Below are 18123 nucleotides of genomic sequence, written 5' to 3' on the forward strand. Positions count from 1 at the left end.
TGGAATCAGGAAGGAGGAACTTGGTTTGCACCCAAATCCTCTTACAATACGGGGCTCTGAATTTCTCTCTCTCTCTCGCTCACTCACACACAGACACACAAATACTTAACCCAGGATTTCCTTGTATGTATTTTTTTACTATAAACATCTGTCGTGTTGGTAAGAGTTCATCATCTGGTCTTCAGGACGCATGGAGGTAATTTTGGGATGATTGTTAGAAAAAGAACATACAACCAGTGCATGATCACAGGGAGACTCACCTGGACTCACACCAGTCTCTGCAACCCGGTAATTCTGTGGGTTCCCAGGAGGGCCCCACGTGTGGTTGAAGCGGGTGAGTGTGTTCTGTGGGCCACAGCTTCCGAGGATCCCTTATTATCCTTTAGAAGTGATCACACAGATTTCTTGTGCTTTTGGAATTCTGAGCCACCCAAGGTGAAGGCCACACGTTGAAAGGTGAGATTTCCATCCCGTGTAGCAGGTGACGGACCAGGGCTGGGCTCTGCCTCATCCAGCCCCGTGCTTTCAGCAAATTCAGTTTGATTCTCTGGACCTCGCTTCTTCATCTCTAAGTGAACGGACCTGGACGGCATGGAATTCGTTTTATTCGTCACCAAACTTTGGGTGGGTCTCCTCTGACTTCAGTGTCAGAGTTGGTGACGGTTAAATGGTGGTGTTCCTGGTGGTGGGGGGGCTGGTGCAAGCTTTGTTATTCTTTCATGGTGGATTTACCTGTTGACAAGGGTTACTTCTGTTCACGAGTCCAAGCTCACACTGCTCATCCATGGCAGGCCAGTAAATGGAGAGAACAGGTTTTGGGGCAGGAGTAGCGACTTTGTTCAGAAAGCCAGCAGACTGAGAAGATGGTGGACCCGTGTCCCAAAAAGCCACGTTCCTCCTAGTTAGAATTCAGGCTTCTTTTATACCAAAAGGGGAGGGAGTTAAGTCTTGATTCTGGTCAGCCCCTGGAGGGGACGTGTTAATTTCCTCCTTCCTGCAGCCACTCACAGGTGGGCTGGTCATGATGCTTCCTGGGAGCTAAACAAAGGTACTTTAGCTTAATGCTCATTTCCTGGGAGGCAGGGTTCCCAGAGATGGGCCATCGTGTACACTTTAAGCTTGTAGGCAACATCCCTTTAGTGATTAACTTATAACAAAAGCAACAGATTCGAAGTTGAAAGTAAAAGAAACAGACCCAACGCGGAGTCAGAGTTGTTCCTCCCTCGTCCGCTTCCTTCACACTGTAATCTGTCTAGTAAAGGGTTTGGAATTTAAAAAAATCTAACAGGTTCTATAATTTTCCAATCAGGAACAATTTCCCCAGTTTTACTTTTTTCCCTCTTGGACGTGGTGCACATAATTGGGCACCTGCTTACTTTAACAAGCTCCCAGCCACTTGTGAAACAAATCTCTCTTTTAAATCAGCAGCTTCATACCGATTAAAATAAATCCCCACTGAATCTGAGATCAGATGTAGACAGGGGGAGATGGTGCTGATTTTAAAGGTCGTGCGAATGTTCCCTCTTGTTTACTAGGAAAAAAATATCTTCCCCCATACATGATATATATATGTAAAAATGTATAAAAAGTTAAGAAGAACATAGCCATTTTATCATCATTTTTCAGTTAGAATTACATAGTGTGAAAACAGCAAAAATTCAATGAGTCAATTTTACTTTAATTTTACTTAAAATTTAAAATTTTAATTTCTTAAAGTTTTTAAATTGAAGTATAGTTGATTTACAATATTGTGTTAGTTTCAGGTGTACAGCAAAGTGATTCGGTTATACATATGTATGTGTGTATATTTTTATTTTCCTATTTTTTCTATTACAGTTTATTCCAAGATATTGAATGTAGTTCCCTGTGCTGTATAATAAATCCTTGTTGTTTATCTATTTTATATATAGTCATATGTATCTGTTAATCCCCGACTCTCAATTTATCCCTTCCTCCTTCTCCCTTTGGTCACCATATGTTTGTTTTCTTTGTCTGGGAGTCACTTTCTGTTTTGTAAATAAGTTCATTTGCATCATATTTTAGATTCCACATATGGGCGATCTCATATGGTGCTTTTCTTTCCTTTCTGGCTTACTTCACTTAGAATGACAATCTCCAGGGACATCCATGTTGCTGCAAATGGCATTATTTAATCATTTTTCATGGCTGAGTAGTATTCCATTGTATAAATATACCACATCTTCTTTACCAGTCATCTGTTGATGGGCATTTAGGCTGTTTCCATGTCTTGGCTATTGTAAATAGTGCTGCTATGAACATTGGGGTGCAGGTGTCATCCTGAAGTAGGGTTCCTTCTGGATATACGCCCAGGAGTGGGATTCCTGGGTCATATGGTAAGTCTGTTCCTAGTCTTTTGAGGAATCTCCATACTGCTTTCCACAGTGGCTGCACCAAACTGCATTCCCACCAGCAGTGTAGGAAGGTTCCCTTTTCTCCACAGCCTGTCCAGCATTTGTCATTTGTGGACTTTTGAATGACGGCCATTCTGACCGGTGTGAGGTGATACCTCACTGTAGTTCTGACTTGCATTTCTCTGATCATTAGCGATGCTGAGTACCCTTTCATATGCCTGCTGGCCATCTGGATGTACGTCTTCTTTGGAGAAATGTCTGTTTGGGTCTTCTACCCATGTTTGGGTTGGGTTTTTTTTGTTTTTGTTGTTACTAAGTTGTATGAGCTGCTTGTTTGTTTCAGAGGTTAACTGGGTATATTTTATAGGTTTAATTGGCTTTACTGAAGGATTCATGACTTGGGCACGCTGGCTAATGTGTGTGGAACACGTGAAAAAAAGGACATAACTAATAAATAATGTGGTTGAGCCTCACAGATGATAAAGAGGTGGAGAACCGCTTCCTAACTTTAAATTGGCCAAGTTTTTAAAAAAGCTACTTTCCATTCTGGGCAAAGGCCCAGTAAGGTGGGCTGTTCGGGGCAGTTGGTACGAGGTTCGTGGAAACACTTCAGCGTTGGGTGTCAAGGACCTTGAAGACGCCGAGCCTTGAAGACTCCTACTTGTGGTATTTATTCCATTTCTCTAAAGTTCGTCTAGGTTCCAGAGTATAATCGGCCGTGGCGAGGAGATCAACGACCTGGCCTTCTTGATGGAGATCCAGGACCTCGCCGAGGAAATTTACAAAATGATGGACAAGGCACAAAACTTACAAGAACTCTGGGTAGAAAGATCCAAGACCCCAGGCAAGTAAATCCGTCCAGCTGTCCACGCTCTGCTCCCGTGCGGCTGTGAGACCCAGAATGGCTTTAGAGTCCTGTTTACGTTCATCAGTGTGGGCGTAGCTGTCTCCCGGGCCAGGATTCTGGGATGGTCCGCGTGGTTTTAGAACCCAGACAGGCGCTGGGCAGAGCGTTCTGACTGCTGAGTGAACTAAGCTCTCTGAAATCTTCTTTCTTGTAGGTGCCTCTGATGGCTCCAGCTTTTTATCAGTAAGTATCTTCACAAAAGCCTGAAACTCAGTCTTCGGGGACGTAACGTTCAAAACACCGGCTTTGAGTTTGTTTTTCCAGCCCCTGTCCCTGAGGGTTTGACCTTCAGTAGCGCTGTGCGGGGAAGGGTCCGGGACCTCCGGCAGCCACTCACGAGATGGGTGCAAAGCTGAGGTTTACTGTTCCCACGCCGGGCTCCGGGCCTGGAGAAAGCAGAAGGGGCACCGTGAGGCCCCGAGGGTGGTGGGTGACCCAGAGCGAGTGGCCTTATAGGACGGCCTCACGGTCCATCTGACCCCGTCAGGACGGAGGGTCATGTGCTTGGCCCACACCTTGGCTTTCCTTGCAGCACATCCCCTCGGTGAAGGCGCTTGTTCTCAGCGTGGGGACGTTCCACTTTCCCAGGACGTTTGACAACGTGCGGGCGCGTTTTAGGTTTTCACACCCGGGTAGGGGGCTGATGTCACGCTGGACCATCGGAGGCCTGGGGTCGGTGTTGCTATCGGTCCTTCAGATCCCGGGGGGAGGCAGATGGTTGAACTGAACATTGAACTGCCCTGGAATATTTTTTTTTCTCCTTGGTTGAGGGTAGTTAGGTTTACTTAATAATTTATTTTTAGAGGAGGCACTGGGGATTGAACCCAGGACCTCGTGCATGCTAAGCACGTGGTCCACCACTGAGCTACACCCTCCCCCCTGGTTTTATGTCATGACTCTGTTGTCAAAATACTCTTTTAACCGCATTTAAAATCTTTACTTTCCTCCAGACTTAGAGTCTCTTGACCGTTCCGTCAAAACCAGCGTGGTGCTGGTGGGGGGAGCGGGGAGGGCGTTTTGTTTGGGTGGACACCCCAGTTACGGACCCTGGGCGTCAGCTGGGACTGTGGTCCGTGTAGGAACGGAAACACCCAGAATAACAGTGGGGCTTCCAGTTCTGTTCGTATTAGAACAGGTCATCTTTTCTGTCCAAAATCTATCTCAGAATCTCAGAAATCGCTCCAGCTTGTTACAAAAACAGACCTCTGCCTCTACGCCCAAACTTCCACAACGTTAACAAAACAAAACAAAACAAAAACACCTACGGACTGACTTTGAAATCTCCCCTGTTCCAAATAGTGACGGATTCGGCGTGACTCTCCACCACCCCGGGTTCTGCATCCTTAAGAGCTTTGCAGCTCCGCCCCCACCCCCATCATTTAACTGATGCACGAAACTAAAGAGGGAACCTTGGGGCATTTTCCTTCTGTCAGATGGACCTCAATCAGACCGAGGAGGCGATAGCGACACTGGAACGTCTGCTCCGGCAGCGCCAGGTCTGGGACTTCCTCCTTTCCCTGCCGGGGCTGTTCGCGCACAACGTGCACGTGGAGGACGGCGTCCGGGCTGCGCTTCACCTGCTCCGCGCGGTGTTCAAGTACGTTGAAAACAAGAGCAGGACGAGTTACAGGAGGGGATTCTGACGGTGGGGAGCCTGGCCTTGTGCAAAGAGCGCTGGGATTGCTTCCTGGAGCAGGAAGTCCCGCCAGCCGCCCTTAAACCCTACAGCAGCGAGTCCTAACACCTCTCGCCGCGGCCGAGAGGGGGATCTGAGATGTAAGAAGACATTGAATCCCAGGATTCTTCTGGCATAAATAGCAAACTTATCTTTTTTTCCATAATATATCTTTTCCTTTACATTTTCTAGCTCACTTTATTTACTTAGGGTTTTGTGTGTGTGTGTGTGTGTGTGTGTGTGTGTGTGTGTGTGTGTGTGTGGGTGGACAGCAGTAATTAGGTTTACTTACTTATTTTTTGGAAGAGGGGCTGGGGATTGAACCCAGGACGTCGTGCATGCTAAGCACGCGCTCTACCCCTGAGCTGTACCCTCCCCCCAACTGCAAACTTATCTTTAATGATCAGGCGTAGAAACCCACTGAGTAAAGTAATTTGCAGTGCGTTGTTTTCGGTGCAGGAAGCGGGCTTTAAGCTCAGCTGCGTTTGCAGGTTTCTAACACATTGCCAAATGCTCACGTTAATTTAATTCCTGTTGGGAAACCACACTTTGCAGTCAACATTTCATTTATGTTTCACTACAGACCAGTTTATCATCTTGAAAAAATATGGTAGGTTGAATTCGTCTTGACTTGATTGATTGATTTTTTTCTGATTCTGAAACAGTTCTGTTACTATTACAGGGTCTTAACTTCCACAGAGGGACTTCTGCTGGTGGAAAAGAAGTTGCACGCCCTTGGGGATGAGCATGTGGGCTTTCTTTTATCTTTCATGGAATATTTGGAGAAATTTTTATTGCCGAATCTTTTCGACTCAGACGGGGCTCCCAGATTCCGTAACCTCTCATTTCTCCCCGAGACTATTCTAAATACAAGTCATTTGTGGATAAGTCGTTTTAAAAGTTTAGAGAGAGACCCATCTATGCAGACACTTCTGGAATCCGGCGAAGAGATGATCAAAAAAGTCCAAACTCTTGAAAGTCTCTGGATAAGGAAGGAATCAAGAAATATCTCGAGACTCATGGAACTGGTGCTTTTTCAAATTAACCCCAAGTTACTGGATTTGTGGATGCATGGCCTTTTGGAAGGAGAAAAAGCTAAACTGGAAATCTTGCCTACAGTTGCAAATTTTTCTGATCCAGAAAGTGAGACGGTTCTCAGGAAAAGCCTTAATTTATCCCAGTTGTTCCATTTAGATGGGCCTACATCGCCAGCCACGGAAATGGATTTTGTTCGTCTAAGTGAAATTATGATAAAAAGTCTCCAAGAATTTGGATTTCTGAGGCAGGAGCAGGTCTCGAAAGCTGTGGACACAGTCTACGCCCTGAGGAACGCATCTGATCGTTTCTCAGCCCTTTCGGAACCTCAGAAACGAGACGTTGATCAAATGTTGACTCATCTGTATGTCAGTGTCTTCCAGGACCCAGACGCAGCCTTGCTTCTGCAGATTTATTCTTCATTTTACCAAAGCATATATCAGTTCTTGAGCATTCGGAGTGGAGAATCTTTGCTGTCTCCCCTGACACAAACCTCAAAACACATTTTGAACCTCACAAAGCAGTTTGATCTCCAAGACGTCAGTAAAGCAATCGCGTTCTTCCATGAAACAGCGAGGGTTCTCGGGGGAATTTCTGAAGCATCTTCTTGTCAGCAGTTGCTTGCGATTTTTAACTTTTTGGAGCGTCAAGCCCAAACCCCAGTGTCTACAGAGGGCCCAGAGACGGCAGCGATCCACGCGACTCTGACGGGCCTCAGGCAGCTCTTCACCGTGGACGAGGATTTCCGTGTTGCTTTGCTTCAGTACGTGAGCCAGCTCTTCAACGGCTCAGTAGAAGCCCTGCTGGGCAATGAATGCTCTGTTTTGGGTGATAAAAGCATTTCTCCTGTGAACTATTCGATAGATGGGGGGTCTTCAGTCATTCCTCCGTGGGCTCAGATCCTTTCCAGCCCCTCAGCCAACGGCAGTAAGCTCAGTGAGTTTATGGGGGTCCACTGCACTGTCTCATGGCTTCAGATGTGGACTGAAATCTGCACATGCGTGGCTCAGATGTGTCAGCTGGACGTGAGTGTTCTCAGTCCTCTCCACGATGGCCTCACTCAGCTTTTAGGTGAGCTGGAAGGAGATGTGAACATTCCTCAGGGCTGCCCGGGACTGTTTCCCACCCATCACCCTGCTCGCCTCTTACTACATTTGTTTACAAATTTAACCCCACCGGATGGCTTTCACGATTGGGACAACGTTCTGAGTCTTAAGGGCCTCTCGGCAGCATTAAGAGATGGGTTAGTCAGAGCAAAGCTGCTCCGCCTGGACCACGTGGAGAAATTCCTCTTCACCGTGGAAACTGCCCTGAGTCAGCTAAAGTCACTCCCATCAAACACGCCTGGGAGCAGAGAGTTCTTACGTTCTGTGCTTGATGTTTTCATGCAGTTGAGCAACACTTCAGAACAGACGGAGAGACGTGTCCATTGGACCCATCGCTTTCTTTCAAATAACCTCTCAAATTATGAAGCAGAGTTTGAAAGTCTCATTCCTCGCCTGAGAGAAACACTATTATTTCTTAAAAATGTGTCTCACGACCGAGATTTACTGTCCTGTGCTGACGTCTTCCGAAATGTTACGGAGTTTATTTTGGAAGGTGGCCTATTCTGTGTAAATACTTCACAGAGGATGTGGCACCTTCTGGCCATGTTAAATTCCACGTTTTCCTCCGAGGACGCAGTTAGCAGACTGGAGGGGTGCGTTGCGTGGATAGACGCCGTCAACCGTCTGTGTGTGATGCGTAACTCCAGCTTTTCACAAGGCCGTCCTCAGGGCATTTTGGGGAGCTTTGCGGACGTGGAAGACAAAATTAACTCCACCTTGAAGCTTGTTACTTGGATGTTGCCTGGAATGGAACCCAGCTGCTCACCGAATACGTCAAATATGAATTGTGTGAATGCTTACTTAAAAAACGTGACTGCCTTGCTGAACGCAATACTTGCTACAGTCTTTGAGAAAGAAGGGGTTCCCGAATTTGAGATTTTATCGACTCTTTTCAGTGATTCCACAAACCAAGTCAAGATGGTTATCGGCCACTTGACGAGAGACTTCGACTTTCCATCTCAGTCCAATTGGACACGTTTCACTGAGCTGATTCTAAAACCCATTGAAAGAGCAGACAAAACGCCACATCGGTTTCAAAACATCTGGCCACGTTTGGCAGCTCTGGGGAAGGGAGTTCAAACACTCGTGAAAGGTATTTCCGCTAACGTCCTGGGAAATGACACCTCTTCTAAAACTGAAAAAATTTTACAGGTATTTGCTACCAGTGCAAGGGAAACAGACATACACGGTGTAGGCAACTCATTGTATCAGTTGGCTGGTTACCTTGCTCTCAATTTATCTCACGATCCCCAGCATCCACCCAGAACAAGTGCGCACGAAATGCTGAAAGCTGTGGGTCTCAGCATGCAACTGGCGAGGGACGCGTTCAGCTCCCTGATGCCCTCAGTTTATCACAATATTCCGCAAGGCCCAGGCAATTTCCAGGTCGTAAAGAAGGTGGCTTCTCTCCTGCGCAATCTCAAGAAGACGGACATAGACCTGCTGGTAGGTCAGGTGGAACAAATCGGTGACAGCCTGGTGGGTTTCTTTCAGAATGTCAGCCGGTTAGGTCCTGGCGGTTTGGGGGTCAACTTGCTCGTTGACCTGATGGAGAAGCTTGTAGACAGCTCCCGCGCCTGGAATGTCAACCACCTGCTGAGGCTCTCACGTCTGTTTCCTAAAGATGACGTGAGCGCCGTGGTGGACGCGTACTACGGGCTCCCTCACGCCGTGAGGCTCCTGCGGGGAGCGGCGGACAAAAACGTCACGGCCGCCCTCAAGGACGTCTACAACTTCACCCTTCTCCACGGCACCCGCATCGCCAACGTCAGCAAGGAAGACTTCGCCGAGGTCATCAAAACTCTTTCGGCCATGATTGAACTCATCTCAGATAAACCAGAAGTTCTTTCCGAGGCTTTAACTTGTCTCCCCGTGTTTTGGTGCGGGAATCACTCAGCTTCTGGACTCCGGCAGAACCCCGAGTTCGAAAGCTGTGCTGCCCACGTGCTCACGTTCCCGGCCTTGTACAGCGGCGTGGCCGGCGTACTTGCCCACCTGCGTCTGTCTGCCCCAGGGGAGGAGTCACGGTGTTTAAACGAAGGCTCACAGGAGGAAGTAACTAGGAAAGTGGTCTGTGCGATGCATGAATTAATGGACTGGAACTCCATTCTTCTAGAGCTGTCTGAAGTCTTCCGTGTTAGAACGCTGCTGGTGAAAAATGTGCAAGAGTTTTGGCAAAAGGTGTTGCCATTTGTCCCGGCTCCTGGAAATCACAGCAGGGGGAGCCTCTCTGAACTTTGTCCCCGTGGGCCCATCAAGCAAGTTGCTTTGCAAATTATAGAGAAATTAAAAAATGTCAACTTTACAAAAGTCACATTGGATGGCAACCTTCTTGACAAGCTAGGTAGTTTAAACGTTGACGAAGCAGAAGCATCTGCTCGAAATAATACTTTCTTAAATTTGGAAAGGGTAATAAACTTGCTTTCTGGCGACCAGAGCCTAGGGAACAGTACGAATTCTCTCGTCTCCCCCTTCGTGATGTTTCTGAATGCAAACCTTACGGGTCGTGCTTTACAAGCATTGTCAAGTTTTATTAAAAAAAGTGAGGCTGCTTCTAGCCTTGAAGAACTTGGGCTTGAGTTTGACCGAATCCTGGAAGATCTCACCCATGACTTGAGTATCAGGCCCCTGTTTTCTGAAAGAAACAAAGAAATGCAAATGGCTCATTCAGTGCTTCTTCAAGACATAACTTTGCAGCTTGCCCGTTTTTTGGAAAGCCTGGATTCATTGTCCCTGAAGGCGTTGGAAATTGCTGAAGATTTTTTATTGGCTGTAAACAAGTGGCTTCATGAATACACAAAGGGAGGTTACTCCAGAATGATACAAACGTTATTGCTCCTTGCGGCCGACGGGAGTTCAGCTGATGGTACAGCCTCGTTGACCAAAGACGTTGCCGCCCTTTGGGGTTATCTCAGAAACGTGTCTGGGGAAGGTCATTTGAACGTTGTCTTTCTCCCTCGTCTGCTCAACCAAGAACGGCTAACTCATTTCTCAGTTGTTTGGCTGCTTTTTGAAAGATTCCTGAGCAATCGGACCGATACCTTAGCAGCCGTGAATGTAAGTGATGTGGACCTTTGGGTAGTGGATTTCATTGGCCGCGCCTTGAACCAGATGCCGTCGGAGGATGGCGAGAGGCTCACCGTCCCTCTGAGGAGCATGGCGGATTTCACGGAACAGCTTTTGGAAACATTCTTCTCATTTTTTCTAAAGGAAAATTCTGGGGATGAAACAGCTCTTCTGCTCAAAGATGTCCACGGAGATACCTCGGCAGAGATGAGGTGAGTCTGCTTTTATAGGCGCTGTGTGTTACAATCCGCTTCGCTTCCTGGAATATACGAATGTCAATAATCGTGTTGTACAAGCACCTCTGAACCATCTTCGAGGTGAATGTTGGTCTTAATGAACATCAAGGGTAAATAATTTTTGATGATTGTCATCTAACTAGTGAACATGTATATAAACCTGTCCCCTGGCAATTAATCACTGCGGTTTCCTGTATTTTTGGATTATGGAGATAATTAAGAAATTCTATTTCATATAGAATTGAGAAATTAGTTATTCTATATGTATATGCATATATACCATGGGCGTATTTTGAGTTAATGCATTAACTGTCTAGTCACAAATGAAGGGTTTAAATATTTTCTTTCCAATGAATCTGCTGTGATGTTTACATTTGGAATTGATCAAACTTTAAAATTTTAAAACTGATAGATTATTTTTTTTCCCCCACATATCTTTATTTTTTAATCCCTTTTGAAGCTTGCCAGTGAGACGGCTGGAGGGAAATTCTAATTCTGTGTCTGTGTCAGTCAGGGCTCAACCACAGAGGCAGAACCAGAACAAGGGTTTCGTGCAAGGAATTGGCCGCCACCCTTTGGGGGGCTGGCCGAGCGGGTCCGGAGTCAGTGGGTATGCGGTCAGGAAGGATGCTGTGTCTAGGTGGGTTTGCTGGGTCAGGAGGCCCTAAACGCTCTCTGAAGACCTTCCACGTGGTGAAGCCAGGCTTACCCAGGGCAGTGTCCCATCTCACCAGCTTACAGCTGACTGCTGGGGGTGCAGAGTCTAGTTAAATCTGCAAAACCTGTTCAGAGCATCAGTTTAACGTGTCTTGGCGTTTATGCTGCTCCAGAATAGCCATCCTCCGCTCTCTCGAGGGAATCGTCCGTGTGGCTCGGCCAGACGGGACATGTACAAGGAAGGGGTGCTGGGGCTGTCGCTCCGCCTGGCCAAGCTGAGACGTCACAGAGCCACCATGATGTCCCTGTGACTCGCTAGGACACTGAACATCCAGAAAGATGTTGCCTTTTACACTGACAATCACCTTATCCTCATTTTATGCTCCTTTCTTTTCTAAGAGCAAAAGTACACGGCTTTTTACGGGTGTTAGATCTGAGGCGTTGTAATGAAATTATCCATGAAATTCATCCACTGTTTTCATTCTTTGGCTACAAAATATTAATTTTCATTTGGAAAGTATCAATTTTATTCTCCCATCTTGCTACTAGAAAGCAAAAAAAAAAAAAAAAAAAAAAAAAAGAAAAAAAGCACAGCTGATCTTTGAACAACTGCATGGGCCCACTTACCCGTAGATTTTCCCCATTTATACGCACTACAGCACCACCTGGTCCGTGGTGGGTTGAACCCATGAATACAGAAGTGTAGACACGGAGGGTCGGCTGCAAAGTTACACTGAAATTTTCATCTACGCAGAGGGTCTGTGCCTGTAACCTTTGGGTTGTTCAAAGGCCAACTGTGTATGTTTTAAATCTTTCCACTGCTAACCGTGAAATTAAAAATATATATATATATATATTTACAGTTTTGTCCCAAAGGATAAAATCCTAGACATTTTGAAAGCGGATCAATTTCTTACCTCCGTGAAAGAAGACAGATTGAGGAACATTTTTTCAACTTTAAAGGAGACTCTGTACCATTTAGTCAGACACCCATTTACAGTAGATGGTGGAGGATTCTATTTGGATAATGATCAAGGATGGACGTTCATGAGAGATTTATTTACCCGTCTTCTCACGGAAACCTTACTGAAAAACAGGACAGATAACGATTTGGGGTTTCTTACGGCGGCAGTGAAGCACTTGTTTTCACAGAAGAACGGTTCCGAGGACCTTGTCAAACTCAATCGAGATCTGAGGGCAGCTCTTCGCCTCGTGAGAGAAGCTTCAGCCAGGATGGCAGGTCTCCTGGACACGCTCTCGAACTCCCCTGTTAAGGACTTCCTTGGCGCGTACCCTGCCCTCCAAGAAGTCATACTTGCCAATTTAACTGACTTGCTTTCCTTGGCAAATAACTCATTCCTTCTAAGAAACAGAGCAACGCTGGAAATTACCGAGAGGTTGCTTGGTGTGATCGCAAGAGCTGGTGGGCACGGTCAGGTCCTGGAGCCCCTCCTGGAAATGTCTGATGCTCTGATCACGCTGGTGCAGGACGGTGCTGCTTTGAGACGTCTAGCCACGTCCGTGAACTCCACCGTGGGACTTCTCAACCTGGCCAAGGGCATTTCAAGGAGGTTGGCCTCTCTGGTTGCAGCTCGTTTCACCGCCAGCGCCAATGACACCATGAAAATCTTCGACACTCTTTATTCCGTTTTGCAACAAAGTGTTCGAAATGTCGTGAATGAAACAGCTACTGTGAAAAAAGGGCATCAGTTACTATTTGAAAAGATAGATGCCTTGTTGACACCGTTTCTCGACTTGGCTTTTGGGATGATTGGAGTCAAACCTAATAGCTCACAGGACTCTGATATTTTCAACACGTCAGCTCGCGTATTCGCTTATGTGAACCAGTCCGAAAAGTTTTATGATCTTTCGGAAGAGATAGCTGGGTTTCTAAGTTCTGTGAACATCGATGCGGGAGACGTGGAACATCTCGTGGTAGCATTTAACAGTGAGACCGAAGGGTTTCCCGTGGATTCTGTCGGCTTGTGGGAAGAAATCCTGGCTTGCTTAATTCCTATAAATAACATCGCCAACCAGATAGAGTTTTTATTCTCGAATCCAAGTTCCACTCGTGATGGCCCTCAAGACACAGCGTGGGGAAGACCTCAAAACGTGGTCCTGTTTCTGCGTGAAATGCTCTCACAAAACAGCACAGAAATAGAGGCTTACTGGAGACGGGGGATTGGTCGCATCTTAGAAGCTCGTTGGAACGACTTGGGAGAGGATGTCCGGAAGGTTTTTGATCTGTTGCCGTCATCGGCTCGGCATCCAGACGAGCTTTGGAAAGCCATAAAAACCATGGTGGGGGTCCCCAGTGGACTCACAAGGGACTACTCGCGTGGTGCGAGTGACGCTTTGCTTTTCAGCACCTCTGTGATTCAGAACGTAACTCGTCAACAGCTCGGAGAGGCGCTCGCGACGGTGCTGGGTGCGATGGCTCTCCTGCAGAAGGAGCTTCTGCAAAACAGCCCTCACTGGGCACATTCCCTGAGAACCTGGCTTCAGCCCATTGCTGAGATTTTCATTAACGCCACCGCTGGAAAGAACATCACGTCAGGAGCAGAAGAGACGCCGGAGAAGGGGCAGGCTGATTCCCCTTTCCCCCTCACACTGGTACCACGTTGCGAGAAATTCCTGAAGGGCTTAATTGCATGGACTGAATACTGGCAGGAGGTTTCACTGTCAGATCAAAGGTAAGAAAGCCCCTAAATTCTCTTCATTTTCCTCCCCGCTGCAGTAACCGCAAAATAGAGCCACGCAGGAGCTGCACTGAACCAGGGTGGGCGGTCCTTCTGGACTTGAACGTACATTACACTCTGGAGTTGGCTTCCCCAGGGAATGGCTCAAGTCCAGCCTCTTCGCTGTTTGGTTCATTATTTGGCATTTGGTGGGAAGGGGTAGATTTGGGAGTTTGAGATTGCAAATGTTAGTATATATATAAAAACAATACATACGTTAGTATATATACAAAACTATATATAAAACAGTATATAGTTATAAATGTTTATATGTGTATATATATATATATAAACTATATATAAAAACAGATGAAAAAAAAACCAAGTGTCTTCTGTAGAGCACAGGGAACTATATTCAATATCTTGCAATAACCTTTAATGAAAAAGAATATGGAAATGAATATATGTGTGTATGTGCATGATGGGGACACGGTGCTGTGCACCAGAAATGGGCACATTGTATCTGAATATATTTCAATTTTAAGCAAAAAAGAGTGAATAGAGGTGAGGAGGAAGAAAAAAAAATACTATATGAATTTATTCCAGGTTTTTCCAAAGTGAATTCTCTTTTCGAAAGTGAAATCCTGTTATTTGATTCACGGGGCCCAAGGCCAGGGAGGTACACAGGTGCTTCTGACCACGTGCCCCGGCAGCCCGGGGTCCTGCCGTGTGACACGCAGATACAAGGTGGAGCTGGGGCGGGACCTGGAGAAAAACAATATTCCTTGGTTTAAAAATAAAACACCCAAAGTTTAAAAATGATGGAAAGAAAGAAACCTGTTCTTGAAAGGCCCAGTGCTGGCGGTTCTTCATGGAGGGGGTTTGCACTGTGTCCCGAGACTGGAAGCTACTGGGCTGGGAACTGGCCACCCCAGCTTTTAAATTCACACGGCTTGGCTCCCAGCTTCATTCTACTCGGGTGATACCTTGCTTGCACCCTTCCTCCCGTTTCACTCTCCTGTGATCGTGGACTTCCCGAGTGAGGAGTTCACAGGATGCCTCAAACAGAAACCGCCGCTGGTTGTGGGTTTAAGGGTGACTGGCCTGACTTCGATGTGAGTCTTGGCTCTGATGTTCAGTAGCTTTCTGAATCTAGGCAAGCCCTGTCAGCTTTCTTTCTTTCTTTTTTTTTTTTTTTAATGACATCACTTTATTTTTATTTTATTTTAGTTTTCAGTGAGGGGGGAGGAAATTAGGTTTATTTATTTTTTAACGAAGGTACTAGGGGGTGAACCCAGGACCTGGTGCCTGCTAGGCACACCCCCTACCACTAAGCTTCACCCTCGCCACCCCCTTTAAGCTTTCGGAACCTCCCTGTATGTGTAAAGCAGGGGTAACAGTGATACCTTTCTGGGGTGTGGTAAGGGTTCTACGATAAAATAAATTTCAGAGATGTGGGTTTAACCCATGAAACATATTAGTAATAAAACAACAACCACGGACATCTAGGCAAAAAAATTAGCTTAAAATAAAGTAATAAGAACCATTGCAAAACCCCTCAAAAGGTGGAAAGTTCCATTAACATCCTGAAGATTCACCACGAGGTTCCTGGAGCTCAGACGCCCTGATGGCAGAGGTCGGCTGTCTAGAGCACATCTGGGCAGAATTCATTTTTCCTGCCTCCTGCTTCGGTGCCTACAGTTGTACAGGGAAGGGAGGCTTGATCACGCCAGACCTGAATCCTCTGTGTTCTATCCCAGAGAGCCCTCTGGCCCCTTGTCCCCTCCCCGCTGCAGGGCCTCGTTCAGCAGCCCTCTCTTTCGTGAGCTCATGCCCCATCTGTGTTACTCCCAGTTAGAATCAAATTCCATTTCCGAGGGAACCTGCTTCTGAACTGTTTACACCCCTAAATCGATCAGAGGGAGAAGCCAGGCATCTCCACCTGCTCTTCCCTCGTGTCTGAAGCCTTCCCAGCACCGTGTGGGATAAACAGAGCATGGTGTCCACCTGAGGGGGTTGGGGGACATGTGTATCCCCTTTGCTCCACAGTGTGAGGTCGGGGGACCAGCAGCCTCAGCTGAGAGCTGATCAGAAATGCAGTTTCCAGCCTGTCCCCCCCACCCCCGGCCCAGCCCAAGCCTGCGGCGGGCCCCCAGACCGTCCACAAGATGCATTAGCTTGTGAAATGCTCCCCTGGACCATGTTCCCCACACTGGTGGTCAGCAGATCAGGACCTGGGACAGCTCAGCGCCTTCCTCTGCTGAGTGAGGCCGGCAGTGGCTGCTGGTGACCCCACACCGACTGTCAAATAACCACTCTTCTGCTTCCGTGTCCACGGTCACTTTGGCACAAGGAATTTGTGACAATTAAAACCCTGCAGTTTACTCAAAGTACATGTTACCTGCATGAGTGCTGGGCTTTGTGGAGTCCACTTGGGTGATGTGGAGAATGAGCCCCCAGACCAGCTTTTAATAAAGCCGCTTTTTCCACATCGCTCAAGTGGGCTCCATAAAGACCAGCATCCATGCACGCGCACACATATACATGTACACACATGCACATGTGCAAACACACACGCATGCAGAGACATAAGCGCACATGCATGCACTCACACGTGCACACATGCACAGTGCAAACACATGCAGAGACATAGCACACATGTAAATGCATGCATGCACACATACATGTGCACTCATGCACATGTGCAAATGCATGCAGAGACAAGCACACACATACATGTACACCTGCACATGTGCAGACACACACACAGACATAGCACACATGCACACATGTAAATGCATGCGCACACATGCACACACAAATGCATGCACACATGTAAACACAATGTGCGCACACATGCAAGGACACAACATGCACACGTACATGTACACACACATGTGCAAACACGCGGAGACAAGTGTACATGCATGTGTGCACACACATACATGTGCACACATGCACACGTGCACACACGTGCAGAGACATAAGCACACATGCATGCACACATGCAAACGCATGCAGAGACACGCACACATGTAAATGCATGCACGCACACATACATGTACACACGCACACGTGCACAGACATAAGCACACATGCATACACGCAAATGCACATGCAGTTGTAAACACGTGCACACGTAAGCATACAACATGCATACATGCACACATATGTAAACACATAAACCCACCCACACATGTAAACACACACATGCAAACACAATACATGCACACAATACACGCGCACATGTAAACACACATGTAAATACACATGCACACATGTAAACACAGAGACACACATGTGCATACAGGTAAATGCACATGCACATGCGGTTTCCTCACCTTGACTTCCCCCTTTCCTTCTGTCTTGATGCCCTTCCATCCTGGACCTTTGCATTTCAGGAGGCTGGCCCATGACCACAAGAGAGAGCACGTCTCAGGTTCACGGGCAACACGATGCTCTGAACTGAAACGGGGGACCCGCCGCTCTCCAGCCGTGTCTGCTGTGATTTTCGTGGAGTAGACGGCCGGGCAGGGAGACGGTTCCTTCACGTGTGTTACGACTTTTCCTTGCACGGAGAAGTGGTGCTCCCGGTTGCAGACTTTCCCCTTTAATGAGGTTGTCTGTTTCTTCCCTAAGTGTTGCTGAAGTGTGTCGGGCTTTCCAGCAGCCTGTGGAGCCCCTGGAAGCTACAGCGGCCCTGCGGAGAGTGGGGATGCTGGCCCTGCGTGCGCTGGTTCTCCTTGCAGGTGGGTGCGTCCGCGCGCGGGTGCCCGGGGCCCACGTCCGGAGCTTGGCTGTCCTCGCCATGGCTCGTGAGCTGCTCTTGGACTAAAGCGTGGCCTTCCTGTCTGACACCCGAGGGCCCTGAGGGCCTGGTCCACCCCTCCTCCCCAGCCCCACCATGGAGATGCTTTTCCAGCCGGGGGCATCCACCCCTTCCCTGCCCCTGAGCTGGGCTTCTGGTCCCTGCATCTCTGCTCGTGGAATGTGCCCCCCTGTCCTTCTGAGCTGTCCTGTGGCTGGAGAAGGCACGCCCTCGTCTCCTGGGTGGGCAGTGACCTGGGCAGACAGGATCAGTGCTCTGATCTCGTACGTCCGCCTCCTCTAACGGAGTCACTGTTCCTTGGAGGCTGCGGCCGCGTGGTCGCCTTCTGTGCACATCCACGCGGTAACCTGAATTCCCAGAACCCTTTCTCTAAACTCCTGGCACTTTTACTCATATTTGAGTTTCTTGGTAGCCATTTCTGCAGCCGTTTGCAACTTTACGGAGAGCAGGATCTGCTCCTTGTTCAGTTCCCTCTCCATAATACTCAGCTTAGTGCGTACCTGGGGGTAATTCATACTCAGTTGTGAATGAATGAATTTGTCTCCTGAGATCCGACGTGCCA

General features: G+C 47.5%; 2 protein-coding genes across 2 annotated transcripts; both read left to right on the top strand.

Annotated features, from left to right (window-relative positions):
- Nucleotides 1-6136: 6136 nt before the first annotated feature.
- Nucleotides 6137-11365, top strand: LOC141576075 (ATP-binding cassette sub-family A member 13-like). The gene is made up of 2 exons (XM_074358569.1): nt 6137-10373; nt 11278-11365. Exons 1-2 carry the CDS (start codon nt 6175-6177, stop codon nt 11363-11365), a joined length of 4287 nt encoding a protein of 1428 aa, XP_074214670.1. The 5' UTR covers nt 6137-6174.
- A 619-nt stretch (nt 11366-11984) lies between these two features.
- On the top strand, nt 11985-17567 carry LOC141576076 (ATP-binding cassette sub-family A member 13-like). Its single transcript, XM_074358570.1, has 2 exons — nt 11985-13747; nt 17372-17567. The coding sequence occupies exons 1-2, from the start codon at nt 12102-12104 to the stop codon at nt 17565-17567; spliced, it is 1842 nt and encodes a 613-aa protein (XP_074214671.1). The 5' UTR covers nt 11985-12101.
- The last annotated feature ends 556 nt before the right edge of the window (nt 17568-18123 follow it).

Source organism: Camelus bactrianus, chromosome 36 (genome assembly GCF_048773025.1).
Source record: "Camelus bactrianus isolate YW-2024 breed Bactrian camel chromosome 36, ASM4877302v1, whole genome shotgun sequence".
In the NCBI taxonomy this organism is placed as follows: domain Eukaryota; kingdom Metazoa; phylum Chordata; class Mammalia; order Artiodactyla; family Camelidae; genus Camelus; species Camelus bactrianus.

Coding starts and splice junctions, on each gene's coding strand:
- LOC141576075 (XM_074358569.1), top strand. CDS start 6,175: ATGGATTTTGTTCGTCTAAGTGAAATTATGATAAAAAGTCTCCAAGAA. Junction 10,374..11,277: donor GATACCTCGGCAGAGATGAG/GTGAGTCTGCTT, acceptor TGGCTCGGCCAG/ACGGGACATGTACAAGGAAG.
- LOC141576076 (XM_074358570.1), top strand. CDS start 12,102: ATGAGAGATTTATTTACCCGTCTTCTCACGGAAACCTTACTGAAAAAC. Junction 13,748..17,371: donor GTTTCACTGTCAGATCAAAG/GTAAGAAAGCCC, acceptor TTCTTCCCTAAG/TGTTGCTGAAGTGTGTCGGG.